Source organism: Artibeus jamaicensis, unplaced genomic scaffold (assembly GCF_021234435.1).
Source record: "Artibeus jamaicensis isolate MK-2021 breed Jamaican fruit bat unplaced genomic scaffold, CSHL_Jam_final contig_233, whole genome shotgun sequence".
Classification (NCBI taxonomy): Eukaryota; Metazoa; Chordata; class Mammalia; order Chiroptera; family Phyllostomidae; genus Artibeus; species Artibeus jamaicensis.
The window spans coordinates 216,531-240,507 of record NW_026521486.1 but is presented as its reverse complement, the minus strand read 5'-3'; the positions used below and the strand labels follow the sequence as shown (position 1 = coordinate 240,507).

The window sequence follows — 23,977 nt, the reverse complement described above, 5'->3', positions numbered from 1 at the left end:
TGTCCCGCCTAAGTGACCACAAAATTGTTGGCTTGAAACAACAGAAATTTATTCTCTCAAGTTCTGGAAGCCAAGGTGTCAACTCTTGAGACCAACATCTCCATGGCATTCAGGCCCCCCGCCCCAATAATTCAGGATGATCTCAAGACCCTTAACTTAATCTTATTGGCAAGATGTTTTTCCCAAGTAAGTCACACTCCCAAGTTCCCAGGGTTTGATGTGGGTCGGTCTTGGGGGCCATTTATCAGCTCACACAGAGGCTGCCCCAGACCTGGAATCTGTCCGAGCAGCCCTGGCTTCGTTGAGTGGGAAATGATATTTCAAATCCACAGGTGGGGGCTCAAGACTCTGGCACCTCTTGAACATCCACCTCCGCTCTCACCCCCCCCACGGAGGCCACAGGAGGCCGTGTTACCCATTGCCCGCCCCGCTCCCCACTCCGCCCTGCCCAGGCTGCTGCGCGGCCACGCCCTCCAGTCCTGCCGGAAACCCAGCCTGGCCCGCATGCGTCCCCCGGAGCTGCTGTGTGCCTGCGTCAGGAGAGAAAGGGCTCACGTGCTTTTCAGAGACTTTACCAAAGCTCTTCTCCTTTCACGCGCTTCCTTCCAGAAAACTCCTACCTGCTCTGGGCTCCCCCACCCTGTCACTGGGCAGCCTCTCTAGGTGTGGGCGGCTGTCCTTCTCCACCGCCCCCTCCCAGCCTGTGAGATCCCATGGGGCAGGTGCAGGGCAGCAAGAGGACCCTCTGCAGGAGCTGCTCCGTGGCAAGTGTGGGGCGTTGGAGAGGCGGGCAGGAGAGATCTGAGCTTGGACAGGACCGGGCAGTGAGGCCTCTGCCTTCGCAAACTCAGGGAAGAGGCAGGTCTTAGAGACGGCCGGGTGAGGAACAGCAGAGTCCTAGGGTTGGGGGTGGGGGTGCTTGGCAAGCTGTCCCCTGGGTCCAAAGTTGCCATCCTGATGCCACCCCTGGAGAAACTCCCTGTGCAGAGCAGGAGCAGCCACCTTTGCCTCTGCCCCCGGCCCCCAGCACTTTTCTGTGCCCCCGGCAGACCCTAACCGGCCCCCTCCAAGGAGGCCCAGGTTGAGGGGAGGGCGGTGGAGGCTACAGCTCCACCTTCCCGCCCACCCAGGGAACTGTCAGCCCTCGATGGGGGCCTCGGGGCACTGGGACAGCTGCCAACCCACTGCCCCGGCCCCTCGGCCTCCCTGCCAGGGCCCTGCCTCGGCAGCAGCCCTCGGTTTCCACCTGTTTCCACCGCCTGGGGCTCACGCCGTGCAGCACCCTTCTCGTAATATTTCTCTGTAAATGAGCCAGTTTACTCTGAGAAAGTGGGTTGCAAGTAGCAGACTTCGAGAAATCTAGTTCCTTTGCAGGCCCGCTGCGGGCCGCAAGTTGGGAACACAACTGGGACTGGAAACCTGGCGGCCTTGCCCTGCAGGAGCAGCTAATAACAGCTTCTGCCACTCTGGATGGAAGAGGCTGCTGAAGGTGCGAGGATTAATAAACAGAAACCTTATCTTGTGCCTCCCCCTCATTTGCCCTGCCACCCCAGCAGGAAGCAGGAGGCTCTCCTGCCCGGCAACCACTCAACCAATGAGAGACGGTTACCACTCAGCCAATGAGGAGCCACGACACTTCCAGCCCCACATTTCCTCCAATGCCCCCTCTGTTTACAGCAGCCCCTTTCACCGCCCCCCTTTCCTCTGTAAAAGGATGTTCCTCTACTTTGGACTAAAGACATGCCCGTGGTTTTCCTTGAGGTTGGTTGCCTTCTGAAATTGCAATTCTTTGTTTTCCCGGGGAAGAGCCCATTTTGCTCAAGAAATATCTGTCTTTTTGCTTAAGGTCAACAAGGGCCAGGCTGTGCTGACTATCAGCCAGCCCTAGGGAAGTGTGGCTGCTGCTGAAGGTACAGATGGCCCAAGGCCCTGGCTGGCGCGGCTCAGTGAGTGGAGCGCCCGCCGTGAACCAAAGGGTCGCGGGCTGGGTTCGAGGGCAGGGCCCGTGCCCGGGTTGCGGGCCAGGTGCCTTTCCCTCTCTAAAAATAAATCGAATATTTTTTAAAAACATCACTCAGGTGATTGAGTATCCAGCTCAACCTGTCAGTTTTACTCGGAAATACTGATAGACAAACTATAGTCATTCAGTCTTGGTCATTTGCAGGCATTTTCTTTCTTTCTTTTAAAGATTGTATTTATTTTTACAGAGAGGGGGAAAGAGAGGGATGGAAACATCAATGTCTGGTTGCCTCCCGCACGTCCCCTGCTGGGCCTGGCCCACAACTCAGGCTTGCGCCCTGACTGGGACTCGAACTGGTGACCCTGTGGTTTCCCTGCCAGCACTCAAGCCACTGAGCCACACCAGCCACTGCCATTTTTTACAAAAATCATTGACAAAGTGAGCCTCTCACTTCCAGGGAAGCACTGACAGCATTTGTTGGCAATGATAACATTTAGCTTGTGAGCAAACTTTAGAAATTGGGAAAACCTGTGTGTAACATAAGCCCTCATAGTTGGTTTTTGTAATGCAAGTGCCCAACTTAAACTCTGATTGCAGCAGCCTCCGTTTCTTTTTTTAAAATACTTTATTTATTTATCTTTAGAGAGGAAGGGAAGGAGAGAGGGAGAGAAATATCAATGGATGGTTGCCTCTCATGAGTCCCCTGCTGAGAACTGGCCTGCAACGTAGGCATGTGCCCTGACTGGGAATTGAACTGCAATCGAGTCGTTCGCAGGCAGGCCCGCACTCAATCCACTGAGCTACACCAGCCAGGGCAGCAGCCTCCATTTCAAAGAGGCAGGACTTCCAAGAAGCTCCGGCATGAACAGACAGCCACTAGGAGAAAAGCGGGACTGACTCACCGGATGTCAGGTTTTTTGATGAGATAAAGAAAAAAAGCAGGTTTTTTGATGAGATCAATGAACCTTTGATTGTATTAATGAATGCGATTTTTTTTTAAGGCTGTACAATGGGACCGGTCAACATGTGTAAGATCTGCGTAATTTAATGAACTAATATTTTTCAAGTGACCAATAGATGATCCAAAATCATGCAAGATGCACCAATGGATTTGCATGAGACCAGAAACGTCACTGGTAGCCCTGGCTGCTGCTGCGGCTCAGTGGACTGAACGCCTGCCTGAGAACCAAAGTGTCACCTGTTGGATTCCCAGTCAGGGCACATGCCTGGGTTGCAGGCCAGGTCCCCAGTAGGGGGCGCAGGAGAGGCAACCACACATTGATGTTTCTCTCCCTCTCTTTTTTCCTCCCTTCCCCTCTGTCTAAAAATAAACTTAAAACAATCTTTTTAAAAAAGGCTCACTGGTACGGTTTCAAATCCCAAATTGCAATGAGTCCCTAGGAAAGTACTACTTAGAGCCTTGATGTGGTATGAGAATATCTGTGATGATCTACAGCTTCCAAAATACTCTTCCCCTTTTCCAGCAACATATCTGGGTGAGGCCAGATTTTCCTCATATGTTTTGACCAAAAAGACATTGGAACAGACTGACCAGATGCAGATATGAGAAGTCAGGCATTAAATACTGCACTGCAAAAGTCCAGATCTACACCACTCTTCCCACAGTATTTTGGGAAATGCAGTTCATTTTCATTCAAATATTTGTTATTATCGAGGCATGTTATGGATTTATTTTTATGTTTAAATAAAACTGTGGCAATTTTCTTGGCCCTGCATAGTTTTCAGGACTTTGACGGGATCCTGGGCCAGATGACTGAGTCCCCGGGTGCCAGTCAGCTTCTTCCTGCAGGACCCTGACCTCCGTCCAGCGGCTCCACAAGGGCAGAGGAGGAGGTCCCGTGGGCATTGCCACCCAGGCCAGGGGTCCCCCAGCATGGCCAGCCCAGAACCCACAATGTGCACCCCTCCCACGGAGAGCAGTCGGCCAGCATGGTGGGTAGGAATTTGACATTAACACCCCTTTGGGTGTGCATTTGGACCTGCTGACCCTGTCCCCTGTGCTTCCTCCGGCATCCTTGTCCATTGACGCAAGGGATGCCTGTCGGCCAGACAGCCTGCGCAAAGCTGCCACTGCCCAATGTCCTTCTTTCCAGCGAACGACCTATGAGCCCCAAGTCAACGGCCTGATGCATGGTGGCTGGCCAGCTTGGCGGCAGCATGCTTGTGTGTCAGGATGCTGCAGATACGGTGCTGAGCCCTCACCGACACGGTGACTCGGGTGAGGCTGCGTCGTGGAATGTGGTTCCCAGGGAAGCAGGGCTTCCTCCGGGACTCTCAGCAGTGCGCGGAGCCGGAGGCGGCCAGCCACGTGGCTGTTCTCAGAGCCTCTGCTGGTGACAGAGTAGGCGGGGTGGCTGGGGAGGCATGCCCAGTGCTGGCTTCCTCCGGGAGGGGCAGCAGGTCCTCGGCTGGGGGGGGGGTGGGCACGGGAAAGGCTCTGGGAGACCTCCAGACGCCGCAAGGACCGCCAAGTCCAGTGGCCAGAGCCGGTGGAAGCCAGCGGCACCTGTGCACACAGGACCCGGCTCAGCCGCCTCCGACCCCCCGCGGCGCCCAGCCCGTGTCTGTTGCAGAAACAAGCGTGGCCTCTTATTTTCCCCTCCTATTTTTCAGACACTAATCAATTTTCGGTTTCTTTCAACTTCACAGTTCAACGTGTGAAATACAAAATTTTGAGACGGTTTGTGCTGAGTTCAAAGGGGTGGGCCTTCAGCCAGACCTGGAGGTGACATGGGCGTCTCCCCACCTCCAGGTGAGTGAGGGCTTTTGTGTGGGGTGTGGAATGGCCATCTCATGTTAGTGAATTTTGGGGCGGCGGAGGGTAAGAGAGAATAAATCAGAAAGATGGATTCATCAGGGTCCCGGACACCCCAAGGGGTGGGTGTCACGGGAGATCCTTCAGTATCTAAACTCCTGCGGATGGGGATCCATCTTCTCATGAGTCCGGGTGGGCTACAGGGCTGCACCTCCTTCTACTTTTCCTCTTGGAAGATGAAAAGGGGGGAAACTTGGTGCCACCCCAGCAGCTCCCGGGGCCTGTGTTCTAGCCTGGCCACCGCATTGGCCACTGAATTTGAACCGGGGAGCTGGCTGGACACACTGCTGTGTCCAGACACAATGGGACCTCACCAGACCCTGCTGTGCCAAGGTTTTGCTCCTGGTCAGTCTTAGTTTATTCATGGCACAGGGACAGGCAAGAGAACTGTTGGCTCACTACATTAATATGTTTATGCATTTACGTTTTTTCAAGGCTTGAAAAGATTGTGTTTGGTCAGATAACTGGACATTTAAAATATAAGTTCAAATGAAATTTGTAAAGCAGTAAATATATTTGTAAAATATATTTATTTTAGGCATTTAAATTTTATTTTATTTTAAAGATTTGATTTCTTTTTAGACAGAAGGGAAGGAAGAGGAAGAGAAACATCAATGTGTTTGTCCCTCATGCGCCCCCTGCTGGGGACCTGGCCCACAACCCAAGCATGTGCCCTGACTGGGAATTGAACCTGTGACTCCTTGGTTTGCAGGCTGGTGCTCAACCCACTGAGCCTCACCAGCCAGGGCTGATGCAGGATTGATATCGAGAATATATAAAAAACTACAACTCAACAAAAAAACAAAGACTCGATTAAAAATGGGCAGAGGACTCGAATAGACATTTCTTCAAAGATACACCAGTGGCCAGCAAGCACACGAGAAGATGCTCAACACCTTTAGTCATCGGGCAAAAGCAAGTCAAAACCACCACGAGATAGTTTCATGCCCGGTAGGACGGCTGTAACGAAAGAGGGAAGATCGGTGCAGGGCGGCTGTGCGGAAAGTGGAGACACTGCCCAAGCAAACGTACAGGGGCCCGTGTGCAGGACTGTTTGGTGGGTCCTCAAAGGTGAACCCAGAGTTGCCTCGGGGTCCCGTCATCCCACCTTTAGGTGCCCACCCACCATGCACACCCACGTCCACAGCAAAGGTTTCTGTAACAGCCGGGAACACCCCAGGTGCCCCTGGTGCATAAATGGGTAAGCCACGTGGGGTGCACACACGCACTGCAATGTCAGCAGCCACGGAAAGGCATGAAGTTCCAATACGTGGGTTTACGTGAGTGTGCCTGAAAAACACTGAGCTCTGTGAAAGAAGCCAGATGTGAGCACTAACTCTGTAACCGTATCCACATAGTGTCCTGAATAGGCACCTCTACAGAAACAGAAGTCACGGTAGGGGTTGCCGAGCGTGTGGTGTGGGCAGGGTTGCGAGATGCCAGCTAAGGTGACGGGTTTCTTCTGGAGGTGACGAAAAGGTTTTAAACTTGACCGCAGTGACAGATGCACCACTCTGAGAATGGATAAAAGCTGCTGAACTGTGCACTTTAAGTGGGTGAGTTACATGCCATGTGAATTACATCTCAGGAGAGTTGTTACATTGCAAAAGAGAAACTCAACTAACTTAAAAAGCCTCAGAAAAACCAAAAACTTTGAATTTTGGGTATATTGTTGTCCTAAACCGAAAGTCAACTTACAGCTCACTCCAGGTGTCAGAGCACTTCGAAGCCACTTGCAAGCTCAGGTCACAGGTTCACTGGAGTCACGAGTGGCTGTGGGCACAGGATGGACATGTAGCTCTGTCCGCCCAGGTTGGTCAGAGGGGGTCAGTGACATGGCAAGGAGCCGGGCCTGACAGCGAGCTGCCCAGGGCTCTGCGGGCAGGCGTGGAGGGCAGAGGGAAGGCTGGGCTAAGTGCCCACAGAGGTCAGCGGCCTGACTGACCCCAAGAGAAAGCCTGGACAGCGCCCTCTTCCGCCCGATCCAGGCCCCAGCACCCCTCCCTCCCCGGCTCCTCGGGTAGCCTTTCGGCCTCTCAGGCCTTCCCTTACTGAGTGGTGCCCAGTGCTCCCCTGACCTGTCCCTCAAGCTGCTCTCCTTCACTCCCCGCCCAGTGCTCTGGGTTTTCCGTTCTGCCCCGAGATGAGGAAGCTGAAGCAGGAAAGATGGCGGGGGCCGAGTTCTGCTGAGTTCTCTGGCCCTCGATGGTCCCAGGTCCCACATTCTGGGACTGGCCTGGATGCCTTCATGTGCGGACTGGACAAGCTGCCAGACCGAGGCTCAGGGGCTCGGGCAGGGCCAGGGCTGGCCCTTGTGCCCACTTCACAGAGGGGAACACTGAGGGCAGGAGAGAAGAGGCACCCAAGAAGCCAGGTCAGTGACAGGTGGACAACACCTGGGCTGTGTCCACTGCCAGAGACACCGTCCTCAGGCTCCCCAGCGAGAAGAAACGCCAGGTACGCGTCAGGCACAAAGAAGCCTTTATTGGCTCATGAGCTGAGTGACAGGATGGGCTGGTGTGGAGATGACTGCCAAGGCTGTCTCTTCTTTCTTGAGCAGGTGCCGGAGTCACGGCATCAGATTCGGGCCCCTCCAGACCTGCACTGGACACCCACAGTCCTGATGACAACGTCCTGGGAAGGGCCTTGAGCTGGTCACACAGCCGCCTCTTATGCCACTGTCCAGGCCAGAAGGTGCTCCGGGGAGGGACGTGGTTGACACAGGGGACAAGTGGGCCCTGGAAGCAGCAGGGCGGACAGAGCCTGCTCCTGAGGGCAGCACCCCAGCCTGCACCTGCCTGGACAGCAGCTGGCTCGGGCTCGGTGGCCGGGCTGCGTGCTGCTCCCGAAGGCTGGAGGTGTGCTAGGGACCCTCTCTGGACACGGGGCCGACAGAATGCGGCTACTTTTTCCGCCGAGTGGCCTGGGAGCTGCTGTTGCAGTTGCTGGGGGCTGGAGTGGCCTGCTCAGTGGCAGCCCCCCGGTCCTTCTTGGGGGCTGGCCTGTGCTTCTCTTCCCTGGGGGGAGGGGAGGCCCGGGAGGGATGGGGCCGCAGGAGGGCCTGCATGACCCTGACGGCCCCCACGGTGAGGATGAGTCCCCAGAGCAGAGTAGGGGCCTCCAGGGGGGACAGTTGTTTCCGTGTCCAGAGGAGGGCCCGGGTGAGGGAGTGGCTGGAGCTGCGGGCCCGAGGGGGGCTCTTGTCCTGTGGGGCAGGATTGAGGAGAGTCAGTGGGGTCGCGCTGTGGGTGGAGGTCAACCCTGTCACCTCTCCCAGCCTGGCTAGCGCCTTCGTACCTGGAGGCCAAACTGCCTGAGCAGCACGTCCAGTGTTGGGTCCCCCAGGGACACAGGTGGGAAGAATTCCTCCACCCACTGGCGTCGCCACCACCGGCTGCAATAGGACACCGTGGTTTAGGAGTTGCCAAGTGAGGTCCCAGTCCCCAGCCCCAGCCGGGGCACCCCAGCCTTACCCCTGCTCCCCAGGCTGTGAGAACCAGTACTTGTAACGCTGGGCCCGCACGTAGGTGGGCGGCTGCTTGTGGAAAGGGTACCTGGCCACGTGGTGCTGGATGAGGCGGATCACTGTGGGGGAGGGGGCTCAGCTGGTGGCTCCTTAGTCCCACCCACAGCCCCCAACCCCAAAGCCCTGGCCCCTCTGCAGGCCTCACCTGGCTCCTTGCCCTGCAACAGGCAGAGCACCAGGCTGGTGAACCACGGGCTGTGTGTGTGTGGGCCCAGGGCAGCGAACCACATCTGCCAATCAAGGCGTGGCTGGTGGGGCACCACGACTGGGGGCGGCCAGCTCACGTTCCCAGGCTTGTACATGAACTCGATCTCCTGTATCGGAGCCGATCTGGGTTCATAAGGGCAGCTGGACCCGGGTTCCCCCCTTCCTCCCCCTCCCCCCACTCCAGTGGGTTCCCCCCCGAGGAGCCCACCAGGTGCCCCAAGCAGGGCCCCTGGAGTGCTGACCGTCCAGTGGTGCCCATCGTAGCTGCCCTCCAGCACCACCTCAGGCCGCCCACCCAGACCGGTCATCCGTCGGAAGAGGCCGTAGGAGTTGGCCAGCTGCAGGTGCTCCACGGCACCAAACAGGCGGTGGGCCCCTGTCCAGAGGCGCCCGTGGGTGGAGGGTTCTATGTAGGAGTATGGCACCTGGGGGCAAGGGGGCGGAGGCTCAGTGTATTTTTCCAGCCCCTTCTTCCCAACCCCCTCTCCCAGTCCTCTGTGAAGTGCTACCCACCAGGCTGACCAGGAACATGGCCACAGTAGCAGAGCCAAAGATGGACAGCTGGACTGCAGCCCAGAGCTTTTGCAGCCACCCTCGCACCTGGGTCCACCTGAGGGGCGGGGAGCCAAGTGCGGTCAGCCCTGCTCTGCACACCAGCACAGCACCCCCACCCCAGCCCTGCATGTACCTCCAGAGGGCAGTCAGCAGTTCCCAGGTTAGGGAGGCACCGCCCAGCCACATGGTGGGCAGGGTCACCATCTTCAGCCACTGGGAGAACTGGTGGAAGGTGAAGACTGTGCAAGGAAGGGGCATGAGGAGGGGTGGTCCAGTCCAGCCCCTGCACCCTGGCACCCGGCTGGCACTCACTGGTTCTGGAATGGATGATGTGATGCTCCCAGTCGACCTCCAGGCCAAAGTAGTGCACGGTGCCATAGGCCAGCAGCCCACAGACGGTCAATTCCAGCAGCAGAGCCAGCAGGGCCAGCAGGGCCTTGGCCCAGGCTGCAGGGCAAGGTAGTCTTGGTCAGCTGGGAATAGGGCTGGAGGGGGAAAGCCAGGGGGCTGCAGAGCTAGAGAAGAGGCGAGTGGGGGCTGCTGGGGGAAGGAGACAGACACCCTGCTGGCCGTTCGGGTGAGGATGGATGGCTGGCTGTCCAGACAGGAGACACTCACAGGCAGGCGTCTTTTTGCGGTGACTGTTGCCAGACCCGGCAGCCAGGTGCTGGTCGTCCAGAAGGGCAGTGGTGAGCACCAGGGTGAGCAGGTTGAAGAAATTATAGTTGCCGGTGACAATGATCAGGACTTGCAGCAGAACCTGGGCGAGCATCTGCGCTCAGAGCTCAGGCCCGCACCCCGACCTGGCCCTTCAGGTCCTGGCCACCCCCCCACCCCCCGCCCAGATCTTTCTTACAGGCACCCGCCCCTTCTTCAGCATCTCTAGGCCTCTATCCTATCTCCACTCCTCTACCTTCTGCTCGTACTTCCATGGCTCCTCCACGCCGCCCTGAGAAAAGCCAAGCTCAGCACCCCTCGAGCCCCTGCTGACTGGAGTCTGACGTGCCCCCCAGGGCCGCGCCCCGCCCCAGAGGCACACCTTCACACCTTAAGCTAACTAGACCGCTGCCTGCAAGGCCCTCTGACCGCTAGCAGCAGCTGACCTGTTCCCAACGGGACCACTGGGCAGTGTGGAGGAAGGCCACGTCCTGCCTGTCTCCTGATGGCTGATGCCCCACTCACCTGAGAGTAGAAGGCAGCCAGGCGCAGGCGGCGAGCAGGGGCGAAGAACAGAGGGGGCACGGCGATCTCGATGAGGAAGGTGGCCACCACGCTGAGCTTGTGCAGCCAGACGGGCAGGTGGTGGGCAAACCAGGCGGCAGGCGTGGGCAGGCACTGCGTCTCGTAGTGGTAGGTGAGGGCTGTAGGTGACGATGGGTGGTCAGGGCTGGGCAGAGCCCCCAGGATTGCCCCGTGGGCAGGCTGGGACCCTCACCAGTGAGCCCCCACCAGGCGGGGCAACGGCTGGTCAGCTTGACCACACCCGAGGCGAACATGAGGCGAAACAGCAGCCAGCGCACGAGCCAGAAGGGGAGGGCTTCATGGGGCAAGGCCCCTGCCAGCCCACCCTGGGGGGGCTGCTTATGGTGGGGGGGTTGCCACAGGGGGGCCACCAGCACAGCCAGGAAGCCAGTCTCCAGCAGCAGGGAATCCCTAAGGGGAGAAGGAAGAGCACAAAGGGCCCCCTCCCCATCAAGGCTGCTCCCCCAGAGGGTCCTCCCAGGAAAGGCAAACACATCCTGCCCCACCCCCAGCCTCCTGAAGCCCCACCCCCCAAAGTCACTCACCACTGGAAATAAAGGAACACCTGGCCCACCTGCAGAGAGAGGGGTTGTCAGGGGGCAGGGGATGTGTGTCTGGGGAGGTAGGCCAGGCAGAGATGGGTGGGGTAGAGGGTGGACAGGGCTGAAGTGAGCTGGTGACAAGGTTTGCAGTGGTGCTGGTGGGACAGCAGGCAGCCCCCACTTGCCTGGCAGGCAGACAGGTAGGCAGCCCAGAGCAGCAGGTAGACGAGGAGGTGGCGAAGCTGGGGCAGCAGCAGGGCGCCCATGGCCAGCAGGGTGCCCAGCAGGCTCAGCAGCTCCAGGCCCTGTGCTGTGTCCAGCCCGAGTCTAGGCGCCTCCCACAGCAGCGTTGGGGTCTCCCACAGCTGCTGCCAGGGCCCCTTGCCCTGAGGCCGCAGTGTCCTCCGCGCAGGCAGGATGCCCTCGGTGCCATACAGGCCTGTGGAAGGGCACATTAGGGCCAGGTCCTGGACCCTGCCCTGGGAGACCCGACTCCCCCCACCAGTCCTGGCCTGCACATCTGCCTCCTCTGGGCAAGAACTGCAGCCCTTCCCTCCCAACCTAGGTCAGGACCGGGAGACTCTAACCCCAACAGGTCAGCACCTGAGGACCGCCCCTGCCCCCAGGTCAGCCTCGCCCCACCCCGGACTCCTCAGGCCAGGATCTCCCGCTTGGCACAGTCCAGTCTGCTACCTGCCCCACCAGAGATGGGCCCACGTGCCTCTGACTCTGTCCCTCGCCAGGTCAGAGCTCGAACTCTGTGAGAAACGGACCATTGCAAGTCCTCCTACCCCCCAAACCCTGCAGCCCCCGCTCCACGCGTCAAGGCCCGGACCTCGCTGCCGCCCCAGGACGGCGGAGTGCCAGCGGGGAGATCAGAGGGTACGGGCGCGGGTTGCGGGTCCGCGCTCGGCGCCCTCACCAGGGATCTGTGTGTAGAGGGAAGCGAAGGCGAACATGAAAACGGCGGCCACACCCTGGAGGAAGAGCTGCCGCGGGAGCCGGGAGCCCGCCATGTCCGCTACGCGGCCCGCTGGACTAGCGCCGGCTTGCCCGCCCGACCACGCCCCGCCCGCGCAACGGCAGGCCCCGCCTACAGGGCCCGCCTCCAGCCCTAGCCCCGCCCCGCCCGCCCCGCCTCTGGTGCGCAGGCCGCGCAGCGTCCAAGTTCCCCTTAGTCTCGGACGTCACAGGTCTGCGCGCGGCGCTGCGCGCTGCGTACTTTCCTGGGCGGGAACAGCAAAATGGCGCCAGAACTAGTGGCGGGCTGAGGACACTGGCCCCCTTCGGAGCCGGCTCCGCGGTCCCCGGGCCGCCCCGGCCTCTCCCGGACATGGAGGATGTGGAGGCGCGCTTCGCCCACCTCCTGCAGCCCATCCGCGACCTCACCAAGAACTGGGAGGTGGACGTGGCCGCCCAGCTGGGCGAGTATCTGGAGGAGGTGAGGGCGGCCCGGGGCAGTGGCGCGGGGCTGGCGGGCGGGGCGTCGGGCCTGGGCTGCTGGGCGTCCCACCGCCTTCGGGGCTGTACATCCGGAGCTCTGGCCGCGCTCGTCCTGAGTCTCCCAGCGCCGTCACTGCCTCCCTTGTTCGAGTAGCCTGGAGCTGTCATTGCAGGTCGCTCGCCACCCTTAGCGAACCATGAAATCGAGTTAGCAGGTGATGACCACCGTTTTCTTTAATGTAACAGAGTAGAACTTATGTGCATATTGGGGTGTTTGAGAGAGCTAGGTGACGATGTAGGGGCTTCTTTTGCTAAAATTTAACTACAACTGGCATGCAATATATATTAGTGTAAGGTGCGCAACATAGTGAGGAGCTGTCTGCTCTATTTCTGCGCTGACTCTTAAGCTTGGGTCTGCTCTCGTTTTGATCAATAATGACCTCCATCCTATCAAATCCGGGGGACACTACAAGTGTCCTCTGATTCAGCTCAGCAGCATTTGTTGGGTTGACCACTCCCTCCTCTTTCGTTGATTGAATTTAGGGAGGGAGCGAGAAAGAGACACGAGTTTGTTCCACTTATTCCTGCGTTCATTGGTTGATTCCGGTATGTGCCCTGACCCAGGGGCAAACTCGCGGCCTTGGCTTATGGGAATGACACTGTAACCCACGGAGCGATGTGGCCAAGGCCCACCACTCCCTCCTCTTCAAAACAGGTTTTGGGTTCTGATTTTCATCTGATTTCATTGCCTACTTTTTCTTCCCTGTGCAACTTTGCAGTGTCCAGCTCCTTGGGTGGGTCCTGGGCCACCTCCTTACTTGTGTCCCCTCAGTGATCTCATCTATTTCTGTGATTGCAAACGTCACCTGTATGAGGCCAGCTCCCAGGCTTATGTCTCCATCCTGCACGTTTCCTCTGACTCTATTTTGCATCGCCAGCTGCTTACTTGACATTCTACTTAGATGTCACAGGCATCCCAGATTTCACGTGTTTAACGTGCAGCTCTTTATTGTCCTGCGGAAATCCCCGTCTTCCTGATCTTGGTAAATGGCACCACCATTCAACCAAAGGTGAACACTCAGAGCTGTTCTAGTGAAACTCCACATGCCACAGCCAGTCCACCCGTGAATTCACTCAAATCCATGTGTTCTCCCTTGCCTATGGTCCAGGCCACCATCTGACTCAGATTCATGTGACACCTTCTTCCTCCTGGGCTCCCTGCCACTGTGTTTGGCCACATCCAGTTCGTGCTCCATCAGGCAGCAAGCTGCAGCACGGCCCTGCCTAGAACCCCTCCAAGGCTTTCTGTGACTCTCAGAATGAAATCCAAGCTTTGTGCTTTGAATTCGGTCCTGCTTCCTGTTTCAGCCTTCACTAGGGCTCTTCACCTGTTATTTTGAGCCAGGCAGCCTACAATACTCAGACTCGTTCTTGGCTGTGTAGAGTGTATTTTCTGTTCCTACAAGGGTGTAATCCTCACCCAGTTTTTTCACACATCATTACTGTGTATCCTTTATGTCTCTGTTTCAGTGTGAGCTGACTATTCCATCTAAAGCAGTTTTCCCTGTCATAGCGTGTTACATACTTTGGAATGTTTATTACAAGCTGCTAAGTTATTTAGGGTCTTTTCATTCTAGAATGTAACTTCAAGGCCAGGACCATATTTATGCTCTCTTCCTTTTGCTAAACACAATGTCCGGCACTGAGTAGCCGCAGAACAAATGTTTGTTAGATGAACACCTGACGTGACGTTGGACCTCTGGCTCCACACACTGTGCTGAGACAATGCTGAGGACTGTACTGGGCTGGCTGCTGTGGGCCCAGGTCCCAAGCAGGGTACTTGGGGGCCCGGTGGATCTACTTCCCGCTTCCTGTGTCTGCTCTGCCAAACCTTCTCTGCCCACCCTGCCCTCAAAATTTAGGTTTTGTCTGTCTTCTCCTTTCATCTTCCACACAGCTGCCAGAATGTTCTATTTCAAGAAAACAGATATTGCTCTGTTGCTAAACTCTTCCATCCGTTGATGTACTCATTCTTGATTGTCTCCTGTTTGCTAAAAACCTGTTGAACCTTTGGAGAACAGTGGCAAACAGACAGCAGTCCTGGCTTCACTCTCGTGGGAGATGGATTGATCCCAAGGCAGCGAACCCTGGAGCTGTAATAGTGCGTGTTTTGTATGCCCTGTGCATGTAAACTCACGTGGTCCTCACAGAAGGCACAGGTATTAGTTCTGCGGAGAGGGTGAGTGACACGCACGAAGTCCTAGCTAGTGGGCGGCAGAGGGGAGCCCACCCCTTACCACTGTGTGTGTGTTTGCACAACCACAGACTGACGAGGGGTTTGGAAGCAGGTTGGGGGCCTCCCTGAGGAGTTTGACTGGGGGCCCTCACTCTGGTTGGGGTGAAAGAAGCTGCCTAGTCACAGTGAGCTGAAGAATGACCCGGGCTATGAGAGAATGTGTTCAGGCTTCTGAGGTGGGACAGTGCCAGTTCTGCGGAGGGCCAGGAAGGGGGCCGGATGGCTGCTGTACAGCTTGCAGGGGACGGCGGGCCGCGGAGAGGGAGGCTGCTCAGCTGGAAGGCTCTGCTTAGGATTTTGGGTTTTCTCCTAAGAGTGGCAAAAAGCCATTAGGGTTGAGTACTGTGATGTAGTCTCGCTCATGTCTGAAGACAAGTGCTGGCTGTTGTGTGAAGAGTAGACTGGAGGGAAGTGAGGGGGTGGAGGGATGGTGGTCTCTGTGGACAGGAGCAGACAGGTGGGGGGGGCAGGGAGCTGGGCAAGGCCGAACGGGGTTGGGGGGAGCTAAGTCCCCAACTTCTGGGCCGTGGTGTGGGTAGGGGACCTCTAGGGTTCAGGGGAACCTGATTTGCTGTGCATTTTGGGTAGGCCATCCCAATGGTTCTTGAAGAAGGCGGTTGGATGTACAGGTCTGGGCATCGATGGCAGGTCCAGCCTGGGGCACGTGTTTGGGTGTCATTAGAAGGAGAACAGAGTGTGAGGTCCTGGGAGTAGGGGACCAGCCGAGACGAGAGTGTCACTGAAGAGAAGGGCCACCACCCCTGCCGCCCAGGGGCTGGGGGGCCTGGCTGCCCCCTCTGCCTGTTCCCTTCTCTCAGGCGTATGTCCGTTTGCTCGGACTCTCTGGCTCTCCCGCCCCCCCCCCTCCCTCCCTGGCCCTCTAGAGGGAGGGAGGGGTCACCCCCTGGTGGAGTCCACCCAGACCGCCCCTTCTTGGTGTCACCCTGGGGCCTAACAGCTTCCCCAGCGCGCCCTACTCTTTGCACATGTTTGCAGGATACTCATTTTCCTAAACAGCTGAGTCCTGGCGGCGAACTGCCTTTGTACGGTGGTTGTTCTTCCTGAAAAGCCAGTCCCTTCATCTAGGGAAGTGGACCACAAAGGACACTAGTGTGTCTTTAGGCTTAGCTCTGACACCATCGCTTGTTCATCAAACATTCATTGGGCACCAGCATCAGGCGCCGAGCTACAGGCTGGAATTACCCTGAGTGTGCTCAGGCGGGGCCAGACCCGCCCGCAGGATGGCAGGGAGCCGAGTGAGACGGCAAGGCTGCAGAAGTGCCACCTCGCCCCGCCGGGGGTAGGGTTCCGGGCAGAGAGTTTGACAAACAGGTGAGGGCTTCCAGGCACTGCTGGCTGAGCGCCAGGCTGCAGGGAAGGTCCTGAGGGAAGGGTGGAGATCACACGTCTGGGATGCGTGGGCATCTCAGAGACACCTGGACTGCAGCTACAGACTCGCCCTGCTGCTTTGGGAAGGGCGCTGGTCTCCACGGCTTTGGGATCTGTTGGCCTTGGGTCAGGGGACACTGACACTGAAGAGGTGATAGGAGCTGGGGTTCAGGGGTCACAGGAAGGGGAAGGACTCACCCAGGAGTGTTTCCTGGGTTTTCCGCTCAAAGCATGGAGACCCCCGCATTTTGTCTCTGTCTTCCCTGCCCCTAGGCCCACCCCCCCTTGGGGTGCGGGGCCTTCCTGCCAGTCACTCCGAGTCTGAATGCACCAAGCGCCCTCAGCAGGGACCGGTGTGCACTGTGGGTCGTTTGTGGTTGGCACACTTAGGGTCCCCCTCTAACAAATACCAGGCTCAGAGGTGGGGAGTCCACAGGGAGTGGACAGCACAAGGACCCCCCCATAACAACGGGCAAGTGGCAAGCCCAGGGCAGAACCAGAGCTGCCCGGCCGAGGGCTGCTTGTGGTGACTGGAGGTGGCACTGGCCTGCGGTGCTGGGAGAAGGTGGCTGGTGGGTGGGCAGAGCCGGGGAGACGCGCACACTCTCAGCTTCCTGCTGAGCTGGCCGTGTCTCGCAGCTGGACCAGATCTGCATTTCCTTTGACGAGGGCAAAACCACAATGAACTTCGTGGAGGCCGCGCTGCTGATCCAGGGCTCTGCCTGTGTCTACAGTAAGAAGGTGGGTGTCCCCGACCCTGGTCTGGGAGTTTCAGTGTCAAGCAGGACCGAGGTCCTCTGTGGTACTGGAGCAAGTGGCAGGCTCACCCTGTCTCCGCCCTGTCAACCCCTCCTGTCTCCTTCCTCCATTCCTTGTCACCTTTTAATGCTGAACAAAAAGCTTGTACTTAAAATTGCAGGGCCTGCTTCTATATATCCGTCAACGTGCAGGAGAGCCCCACACTCTGCAAAGATTTATCCAGCACACAGTGCCGGGTCCCCAGCCTGAGAGCCTGTTGTAGAGCAAGAGGAAAAGCAGGAAGGAGGGGGCACGGAGGGGAAACCAGTGATGGGGGGGGCACCCTCCAGAGTAGAAGTCGGAGAGAGGCAGCAGACAGTGTCCCGGCAGGGAGTTAGAGCAGGGGACAGTTTCCGGGACCAAAAAGGTTTAGCTCAGTGAATTGGACATACCTGCTAACTATTTCCAAGTGACAGCGGAGGTCTGCAGTTAGGGGGTCCCCGGGGGTTAGGGAGAGAAGAAGGCCAGACCACTGGCGCAGGGGAACCCGGAGCATGAGGAGGTGCTCCGAGTCAGCGTGGACTCCTCAGACCGCGACTCGGAGAGGGGAGGGAAGGGCCGGGACAGTAACTGAAGCCGTGGCTCTGAACCCAGGCTGCAGTCCAAACGGTTCCCAGTGGCCGGTCCTTACTGGACTGATGAAATCAGAAAGGGTGGGGGATGGTGTTGGCACCCGGATGTCTTTTTTTAACTAAGAGAAAGTTCATTCAGAAAGTCACAGAGGTAGAAGTGAACTGTAGAACAAACGAGCTCAGGAAACCAATTACAGACACAAAAGGAGGGCCTTGGAGCTCGGGAGAGAGGAGGTAAAGGGGACGTGTGGGGGCAGGGGGGAGGCACCAGTGTGCGCCCAAGAGGGAGCACAGGCCTCAGGATTTCTTAAAACATCCCCAGGGGGAGGAGGATTGAAAACCACACCATGGAGGGGCAGCTAGGGAAGTGGGGGCTGGAGGGAGATGTGAATCCTGACCCAGAGAAATTGGGCACAGGGATTTTGGGGAGTTGGGTGCCCGTCCACAGCTGACAGAGAAGAGACAGTGATGGGATTGCAGCCGAGCAGGCACGGGACGTGGTGCATGCGTCTCTGGGCACCTCGGGCTGTTCAGACAGTGTCAGATTTTGTTGATCTTTGTCCTAGATAATCCCATTAAATCGAATTCCTGTGTCCTGTGTTTGTCCTAAGACGGAATGTCTGCAACTGACTTTGAAAGCACAAACCCCAGGGGAACTGCCAGACAGGTGGACGGGCAGATGCGTGATGAGGCAGGCACGCAGGCAGGACGCTCTCCGGAGTGAAGGGGTGGGGGCTGCAGGCCCGCTGGGCTCTCAGGGTGCTGGCGTGACCTGGGTCCCTGCTGCCAGATGGGGGGCTGGCTGCCCCTGGCTGCTGAGCCCTGAAACTGTGACTAGTGTGGCTAAGGAATTTTGAGCTTTAGTAGATTTTTTTAAGATTTATTTTTAGAGAGAGGCTAAGCAGGGAGGAAGGAGAGAGAAGCAAGCATCAGTGTGTGGTTGCCTCTCACACGCTCCCTACTGGGGACCTGGCTGGCAACCCAGGAATGTGCCCTGACTGGGAATCAAACCATGACCCTTTGATTCACAGGCCAGCGCTCAGTCCACTGAGCCACACCAGCAAGGGCGAGTTTTATTAACTTTTAAATAATTTAAATTGCTATAGTCTCATGTGGCTAGTGCCTGCTGTGTTGGATAGTACAGCACTAGGTTCTAGAACCTGGGTGCCGGTCCTGGGCCCTGCACTGTATTCCTGAATCTGAGCTTATTCTCTCTCTCATGCATTAGAGCTGGGGACAGGAGGAATGGTGGCCTAGGCAGTCTGCTTTGGCTCCCCGAGAACTAGAAGTCCCAGCTAAAGGAGTGAGCTAGGTGTGGCTGCTGTCAGCTCACCGGGAAGTCAGACAAAGGGGGCCTTGGAGATGGTTGGGCGGTTCCGGGGCTGAGCCAGGCGAGCTCCGCTGCCCGTTATTTCCCAGCTTGCATGTGTCCTGGGGATTCTAACAGTTTAGGAGGCGCAGGCCAGTGGGGGGAGAGGAGGAGGGAGAGTGTGCCCTGAGTTGATTCTCATACGAACTCAGAGCAGCAGTGGCGCTGGGCTCAGGCAGCCTGAGATGAAGCACAGTCCCAACAGATCTCTCGCTCACCCCGGTGCCTGGTGCCTGGTGTGTGAGAGAAAGGGCGGGCTGAGCAGAGGGGGCTGCATGTGCTCTCGGTGCTGTGGCCCAGTGGCAGCACATGCGCACACCCTGCTGGTGGGGCCCCCAGGGGCCAGAGGCTCCTGGAGGTGGGGTGAGGCCAGGGAGGGGAAGGAGCCAGCGAGGGGTGCCGGGTGGGCTGCACACCACGTGTGGTGGGCGCGTGGCCTCCAGAGGGCCCCCTGCTGCTGTGTGGGGCGGAGGAGGGGGCTCAGCTCTGGGAGTGAATTCTGTTCAAGCAGAGAAGCACTTCGGTGGCCACAGTAGCAGGACTTGTGCTGGAGGTTTCGGAGAGGGCAGCGGGCTTCTCTGCTCAGAAGTTCGGGTTGGAAAGTCCCAGGGAGGACCCTGGGGCATCAAAGGAAGGTAGGCTCCTTCCTTCGTCCTCACCTCCTGCTTCTGGCCTCCAGGTTGAGTACCTTTACTCGCTGGTCTACCAGGCCCTCGACTTCATCTCTGGCAAGAGGTGAGTCCTGGAGGAGGAGCCTGGAGGAGGAGCCTGTGCGTCCCCCCCCACGTGGCCTCCAGCCTCCACACACCCATTTAATTAATTTTCCCAGGCGGGCCAGGCAGCTGTTGGTGCGGGAAGATGGGGCCGGCAGGGATACCAGCTCCAGGGCCACCCAACTGGTGGAGGACGAGGTGAGGTTTTTCTGGGCACAGGGCTGCTGCTTTCTGTGTGCTGGTGGTGCCACTGCTGAGCCCACTGTGTCCCCCCAGTTCCTGTCGCTGGACGACCTGCCCGACACCCGCGCTAGTGTGGACCTCAGGCACGAGCAGGCCCCCACTGTGAGTGCTCCCTCTTGGGGTGGGGCCGCGTGGAGCTTAGGAGGGAGCTGGGTGGTGCAGCACATGGGCTGCCCCCCAGAGCCCGTGGGACCCACGGCTCAACTTACTCTCGGCCCCTGTGCAGGAGGTTGTCATCGTCCCCCTCCTGCCCATGGCCCTGGTAGCCCTGGATGAGATGGAGAAGAACAACAGCCCCCTGTACAGGTTCGGGTCTGGGCCTGGTGTGGGGTGGCGGGGCACTGCCGAGGGGATCTCTGCAGCAGCTGTGTTTCTGCCTATGCAGCTGTCAGGGGGAGGTCCTGGCCAGCCGGAAGGATTTCAGGATGAATACGTGCACCCCTCACCCCAGAGGAGCCTTCATGTTGGAGCCAGAGGGCTTGTCCCCCAGGGAGACCCTGCTGCCGAGGAAGGGTGAGGGCCTGGGCTCCTTGTTGGGGACGCTGTGCCCATCAGCTCTAGTCTCTGCCACCTCCATGGACTGGCCTGTTGGAGCTGGTTGCTTGGCCCCGTCACCTGTCTCGGCCTTACATCTGGCCGAGTCCAGGGCTCTGCTCCCCTGCAAAGCCTTGGCCCCTCAGGGCCTGTGGGAAGGGCACTCTGCAGGAGGGCCTGGGCTGACCTGTCCAACCCCCATCTCTCCCAGAGGCTGGGAGGGCTGAGGACCAGCCAATGGAAATCTCTGTGAGCAAGAGTCCAGTTGCTGTGCCCAGCAGATCTCAGGAGCCAGGTGAGAAGAAGTCATCCTGGTAGACCTGCAGGTGGGGGCGGGGATGCGGCTCTGTGCTCAGCAGACCCAGCTCGCCCGCTCCTCTATGCCTGTGCTGGGAAGGTGTGGGGAGGAGTGAGGCCTCGGAGCTGGCCCGTCTGCCCGTCCCCAGGCCTCCTCTTCGGGCAGACACAGATGACAGTATTTAAAAAGGAAATTAGCTAAGAAACAAAATGAACTGAACACAGCAGCACGGCAAGGAGAGTATAAAACGCCTCGCCGTGTTCTCTGGGTCTGCGAACGAGGCTGAGACGGGGGACGGCCTCTCGGGCCCAGATGGCAGCCCCCACCTGCTGTCTGGCCTTCGGGCTCCTCTGGGCTGACAGGTCTCTCGCTCCCCTGCCCAGGCACCTCTCCAGAAGGCCCGATGCCCGGAGGCGGGGGTGAGGATGAGGATGCAGAGGGGGCAGCAGAGGTCCCTGAGGCCATGACCCCTGAGGTCCCTCTGGAGCCCCAGGAGCCCAGGAGCCCGCAGCAGGTGGGACCCACACTGAGGCCTGCGAAGCCCAAGCCGTGTGCTGGGCAGCCTTAGGTCTGCAGTAGCCACACTCAATCTGGGAAGGCAGCCCCGGGGTCGTGCTCCTCTGGCCCTTCCACCTTCCAGGTCCCTCTCCTCTCCCCAGCAGAGCAGTTGCTGCTCCTCTGGTGGGCTTGCCTCCAAGGGCTTGAGCCTTGTGCGCTCACTTAACCCTGCAGAGTGGCAGCTGGTCTCTGGAGCTGACTCTTCTGAGCCCGGCCTGGCAGGGGTGGTGCCTGGGAGGCCTTGGCTGCCTCCCTCGGCCCTAAAGGAAGGGCCCCATGCTCTAGCCCCGGAGCTCAGAAACCTTACCTGTCACAGGCAAACCTGCCACCCAAGGAAACATCATTTGTTAATTTTGGCTGGTAGCTGTGTGCATATTTATCAGATTCATTTTGTTTCTCCCCATGGCCACTGGTTCACTAGTTTGTGTGCTTTCCTGAAGTTTTTCTTAGAGGGTTTACTTTTTAGTCCTTGAGCTGTTTGGAATTCTTGCCCCCAAAGACAGTGTCTGCAGGGTACTGGCCCCCAGAGCAAAGGAGGGGCATCCCTGCGGCCATTTCTTTGCAGGGCACTGCCCAGCCCAGGAGGTTTGAGCTCCGGGAGAGGCGAGAGGCCCTGGAGCCTACGTCCCGGCCGAAGGTGAGGCAGTGGGCCGGACCCCCGACCCCGCTAGCAGGGAGGGTGCGCCTGAGGCCTCACCACCCAGCTTTTCTCCTGCCTGCACGCGGCCCTCTGTGCTGGACTGAGTGTGGCCAGTCCGTCCCCGGTTGTCACTGCACTCAGTGTGGGGCTTTGGAGGGAGGTGCGTGTCCCTGCGCTCCCTGAGCCTGCCTACACTCTACTTAGGAGACGCCAGACCCCTGGCAGAGCCTGGACCCCTTCAATTCTCTGGACTCTAAGCCCTTCAAGAAAGGTAATTGGCTGGTGTAGCTCAGCAGACTCAGTGCCAGCCTGTGAACCAAAGGGATTTAAAAAAAGGGTAATTGGTTGGAGGGACACTGCCACCCGGGGACCATCGCTGGTCTGCTGGGGCGCAGATGGTATGGGTGAGGTGTGCCCTGTACCCACCAGGAGCCTGGTGTGCCCAGAGCTGTGCTTTGAGAGCCGTCTCTTTGCCTCTAGGTAGGCCCTACTCTGTGCCCGCCTGTGTGGAGGAGGCACCAGGGCAGAAGCGCAAGAGGAAGGGTGCTGCCAAGCTGCAAGACTTCCACCAGTGGTACCTGGCCACCTGTGAGTGGGCAGGCAGGGCCAGGGCAGGAGGACGCAGGTGGGGCAGGAGGGGACTTGGCCTGGCTCCTGATGACCTGCGGCTCTCTTGCAGATGCTGACCATGCTGACAGCAGACGGCCCCGGAGAAAGGGCCCGTCCTTTGCAGGTGAGGCTGGGGCCCTGTGTGCACTCTGAGGGATAATGACACCATGCTGTGCTCACCCCCCCTGCTCCCTCCCCGGATGCCCAAGGTGCTGGGTGGGCTGGGCAGGACATGAGCCCCTCACGAGGCCTTTGTGCACAGACATGGAGGTCCTGTACTGGAGACACGTGAGGGAGCAGCTAGAGACCCTCCAGAAACTGCGGAGGAGAGAGGCAAGTACCAGCCACGACAGACCCCAAACAGCCGCAGGGGTGGGAGATGGCAGTGGCCTCATAGTCTTTGCACAGGTTGCTGAGCAGTGGCTGCCGAGGGCTGAGGAGGGGCTGTGGCCTGCGGAGGAGGACCGCTTGGAGGACTCCCTGGAGGAAGCAGGTGGGTGCACGTGGGGTGGGGTGGGGTGGGAGTGGAGCAGCTCTGGACAGGCATGGGGCTGACCTGCCTCCCGCTGGGGCTGCCCGGTCTCCTAGCAGATGATTTTCTAGAGCCTGCAGAGTACACAGAACCTGAGGGGGCACAGCCTGTGGAAGCTGCAGACCTGGGTAGGTCTGGGAGTGGGCTGCTGGCCGGTAGGTCAGGAGGGACCCCACTGAGGACAAGGGAGGGAGAGGTGGGTGTGGCCCACAGCTAACGCTGTCCCTTTTCCAGAAGCAGAGGCCATGCCAGCGTCCCTGAGCTACGAGGAGCTGGTCCGAAGGAACGTGGTAGGCCCTGGTTGGAGTGGGTGGGGAGCCGGGTGAGCTCCACAGACAGAAGACTGTAGCCCCTGGGTCTCTGTAGGAACTCTTCATCACGACATCTCAGAAGTTTGTCCAGGAGACAGAGCTGAGCCAGCGTGTCAGGGACTGGGAGACCAGCATCCAGCCCCTGCTGCAGGAACAGGTAAGGGGGGCTGGGTCAGCTCCTGCCCTGGGACGGGAGCCATCCTGCTGCCTGCAGTTTTGCCTCAGGGTCACGCCCTCCCCTTGAAGGAGCAGCACGCGCCCTTTGACATCCACACTTACGGGGACCAGGTGGTCTCGAGGTTCAGCCAGCTCAACCAGTGGTGTCCCTTTGCAAAGCTGGTGGCCGGCCAGCCTGCCTTCGAGGTGTGTCGTGCCATGCTGGCCTCCCTGCAACTGGTGAGTGGCCCTTGGGAGCTGGGAGGGAAGTGGTCCCTGGGTTCTGCTGACCACACTGTCCTTACAGGCCAATGACCACACAGTAGAGATCACCCAGCAGCCGGGGCTGGAGGCGGCCGTGGATACCATGTCCCTGAGACTGCTCACACGCCAGCGGGCTCATAAGCGCTTCCAGACCTATGCTGCCCCCTCCATGGTTCAGCCCTGAGTGGGGAGTGCTGGAACTGGGGGTCGGGCCCAGAAGCCCTGTCCCCCCCCAGACATCGGGCAACACCTGCTCACTCCACTCATGCTTCCTGGCTGGCCCAGCCTAATAAAGTGTTGTCATGCCACCAACCCCCTATAAAGGCTCCTGCTCTGTGCAGAGAAGACAAGACAGCTGCCCACCTACAGGATCCCCACCAGCAG

The 23,977-nt window shown here is 58.7% G+C and overlaps 2 protein-coding genes across 8 annotated transcripts; one reads left to right on the top strand and one right to left on the bottom strand.

Annotated features, from left to right (window-relative positions):
* Positions 1-7,260: 7,260 nt before the first annotated feature.
* LMF2 (lipase maturation factor 2) lies at positions 7,261-11,931 on the bottom strand. Of its 2 annotated transcripts, none has more exons than XM_037160188.2 (14): positions 11,791-11,931; positions 11,054-11,307; positions 10,872-10,900; positions 10,520-10,737; positions 10,267-10,445; positions 9,703-9,844; positions 9,397-9,531; positions 9,218-9,323; positions 9,043-9,139; positions 8,772-8,954; positions 8,468-8,636; positions 8,270-8,381; positions 8,094-8,190; positions 7,261-8,001 (listed from the first exon to the last, which is right to left on the bottom strand). In XM_037160188.2, the coding sequence occupies exons 1-14, from the start codon at positions 11,882-11,884 to the stop codon at positions 7,699-7,701; spliced, it is 2,118 nt and encodes a 705-aa protein (XP_037016083.2). In that variant the 5' UTR covers positions 11,885-11,931; the 3' UTR covers positions 7,261-7,698. The 2 variants fall into 2 exon arrangements, with proteins under 2 accessions (XP_037016083.2, XP_037016085.2); XM_037160190.2 differs by having other exon boundaries at positions 8,811-8,954.
* Positions 11,932-12,042: 111 nt separating this feature from the next.
* On the top strand, positions 12,043-23,905 carry NCAPH2 (non-SMC condensin II complex subunit H2). Of its 6 annotated transcripts, none has more exons than XM_037160185.2 (20): positions 12,050-12,309; positions 16,636-16,737; positions 19,415-19,470; positions 19,565-19,646; positions 19,725-19,793; positions 19,918-19,997; positions 20,077-20,204; positions 20,437-20,520; positions 20,907-21,037; positions 21,647-21,718; positions 21,926-21,992; positions 22,202-22,309; positions 22,401-22,454; positions 22,593-22,663; positions 22,739-22,823; positions 22,919-22,990; positions 23,100-23,152; positions 23,229-23,330; positions 23,420-23,569; positions 23,637-23,905. In XM_037160185.2, exons 1-20 carry the CDS (start codon positions 12,202-12,204, stop codon positions 23,775-23,777), a joined length of 1,815 nt encoding a protein of 604 aa, XP_037016080.2. In that variant the 5' UTR covers positions 12,050-12,201; the 3' UTR covers positions 23,778-23,905. The 6 variants fall into 6 exon arrangements, with proteins under 6 accessions (XP_053517519.1, XP_037016080.2, XP_037016082.2 ...); XM_037160183.2 differs by having other exon boundaries at positions 12,053-12,309; positions 23,097-23,152; XM_037160186.2 differs by having other exon boundaries at positions 12,054-12,309; positions 22,922-22,990.
* Positions 23,906-23,977: the final 72 nt, after the last annotated feature.